General features: G+C 43.2%; 2 protein-coding genes across 2 annotated transcripts in view; both read right to left on the minus strand.

Annotated features, from left to right (window-relative positions):
* Positions 1 to 2,057, minus strand: part of gng7 (guanine nucleotide binding protein (G protein), gamma 7) — a 26,787-nt gene that overhangs the window by 19,107 nt on the left and 5,623 nt on the right. The window lies entirely within an intron of this gene.
* Positions 1,014 to 2,057, minus strand: part of diras1b (DIRAS family, GTP-binding RAS-like 1b) — a 2,510-nt gene continuing 1,466 nt past the window's right edge. The window contains exon 2 of the mRNA XM_008303782.1: positions 1,014 to 1,545. Coding sequence (XP_008302004.1) covers positions 1,258 to 1,545 — 288 coding nt within the window. The 3' untranslated portion in view covers positions 1,014 to 1,257. The remainder of the gene's footprint in view (positions 1,546 to 2,057) is intronic.

The raw sequence follows: 2,057 nt of genomic DNA on the forward strand, positions 1-2,057 counted from the left end.
TTTTTTTCTTCTCCTTCTTCTTCTTCCCCTCGTGTGCTTTTTGTCTAAGGAGGGTTTTCTTTTTTTTGACTTTACATGAATTTAAAGAGCATCATAAAGCAAACATACAAGAAAAAGAAAAAAAGGCAAAAAGAGAAACCTTTTCATGTGAAAAGTGCCAAAGCAAACTGACATTCTCGACCTCGAGCCAACCCCATCCCCCCTTTTTTTTTTCTCCGTCTTACCGGCTTGGCAATGATTATCCAAGTGTATCATCCTCCTAGGCAAGGCAGACTTTCTGCTTTTCTGTTTCATGTTTTCGATGTCCAGCTTCCTTTTCATCCAGTCTTTCGACACTTGATGAGAGTCTTAAAAGGATTGTTGCGTGTGTGCAAACCCTGCCGCCGGATGCTTCTCCGCGTCAGATGAGGACATTTAGGAGGATTCGCAGAGTTAACGTAACAGCGTGATGAATGGAAAGAAGGGTCTTTTTTTTTTTTTCATCTTTAAGGTGGAATGATGAGGTGGAGAAGATGGGCGATTTTGTCCTTTAGCCACAAATTTAAGCTTTAATGCTTCAAATTTGAGTCACTCTCCTCTAGTGACTGAGCCGAGGGAGTGCAGATGAGATGGAATACATTTAAATATCCCATGTTTATGTACATCAGAGGCCTGGCTCTGGGATGTGACGGGGTCATACGTTTGGCTTGTCTCGTTCATGTTGGAGTCCTGTGCTTACCAGCATGACAGACACCTCAGTCTCTTACAATAGTGTCTCCACCCGATGAGTGAGCTTAGCTAACTTTGTTGACTCTGTTACATATACATTACAATTGTCTATAGTTGGTATAATATGGGGTATGTGAAAGATGAGGGGAGTTTGGGGAGCAGGGAGGGAGGGTGCAGAAGTGAGAGAGGGTATTAAAATGTGTCGCGCTGATCAGAAACCTTCAGCGGTTTTTCGAGGACCGCTTGCAGTCTTGATGAGCTCCTCGGCCAGGTTTTGTGGCACTTGGATGAGTCCGTTTGTCAAAGCTCTCCGCCTCCTTTTAGCAGAAATGCACATGAATGTATGCTCCGAACTGAAATGTTTTCCTGTATGTAAGTCGAGTTTATGAATGCACCGGTCAAACGGAGGAGGATGAAGAGGTTCCCGTTGCCTTCCGAAACATTCCTGCTCCGAGTGATACATTTAGTGAGTCTCTTCCTTCTCTTTTTCCTCACCCCTTCTCTCTCTCGCCTCCACCTCCGCCGTCTATCTCCTCCTCTCCTGGGTGTTTACATCACGCTGCATTTGCCCTTCAGTCTCTCTGCGCGGGACTGCTTCCCGGAGCGCTTGCCGTCGATGTTGAGGCTCATGTTCCTCTTCTTGTCCAGGTTGAGGAGCTCCTGGAAGAGCTCGGTGACGTTGTGGTTGGTTTTGGCCGACGTCTCCATGAAGGCGCACTTCCACTGGTTGGCCTGGGCCTCCCCGTCCTTGGTCTCCACCTCTCGCTGGGTCTCGTCGCTCTTGTTTCCCACGAGCATGATGGGGATAGCTTCAACGTTGCCTTTTATGGCCAGGACCTGCGGAGGAGAAGGAGGAGGAGGAGACGTGGTGAGGTTGTTGAGCTAATCAGTGCTCATTGTAAATTTGGCGTCATTCTTTACTCCAACTTTAGCATGCAACGTGAACACATTTATAAAAACGGTAAAATAACGGACTCTATATGTATAGACATGAATGCTTTTAAACTGTGCTTTGAGCTGAAATGTTTTAGCCAATACTTCATGATTTCTACCGTTAAATTTTGCCTGTTCGCAACACTTCAAAGTGATACATTCATTATTTGTCTCCAGTATAGAAATGAAAAATACTTTATTCATCCCAGAAGGGAAATTCAATAATAGCCATATAATCTATAGCTATATTTAAATATCTATCTATATCTATATTTCTATATCTCTATGTATCTATATATCTATCCATATCCACCTATATCTATCTATATTTAAATATCTATATCTATGTATATTTAAATCGCTATATACCAATATCTATCTATCTATCTATCTATCTATCTATCTATCTATCTATC

Source organism: Stegastes partitus, unplaced genomic scaffold (genome assembly GCF_000690725.1).
Source record: "Stegastes partitus isolate 25-593 unplaced genomic scaffold, Stegastes_partitus-1.0.2 Scaffold2068, whole genome shotgun sequence".
NCBI lineage: Eukaryota > Metazoa > Chordata > Actinopteri > Pomacentridae > Stegastes > Stegastes partitus.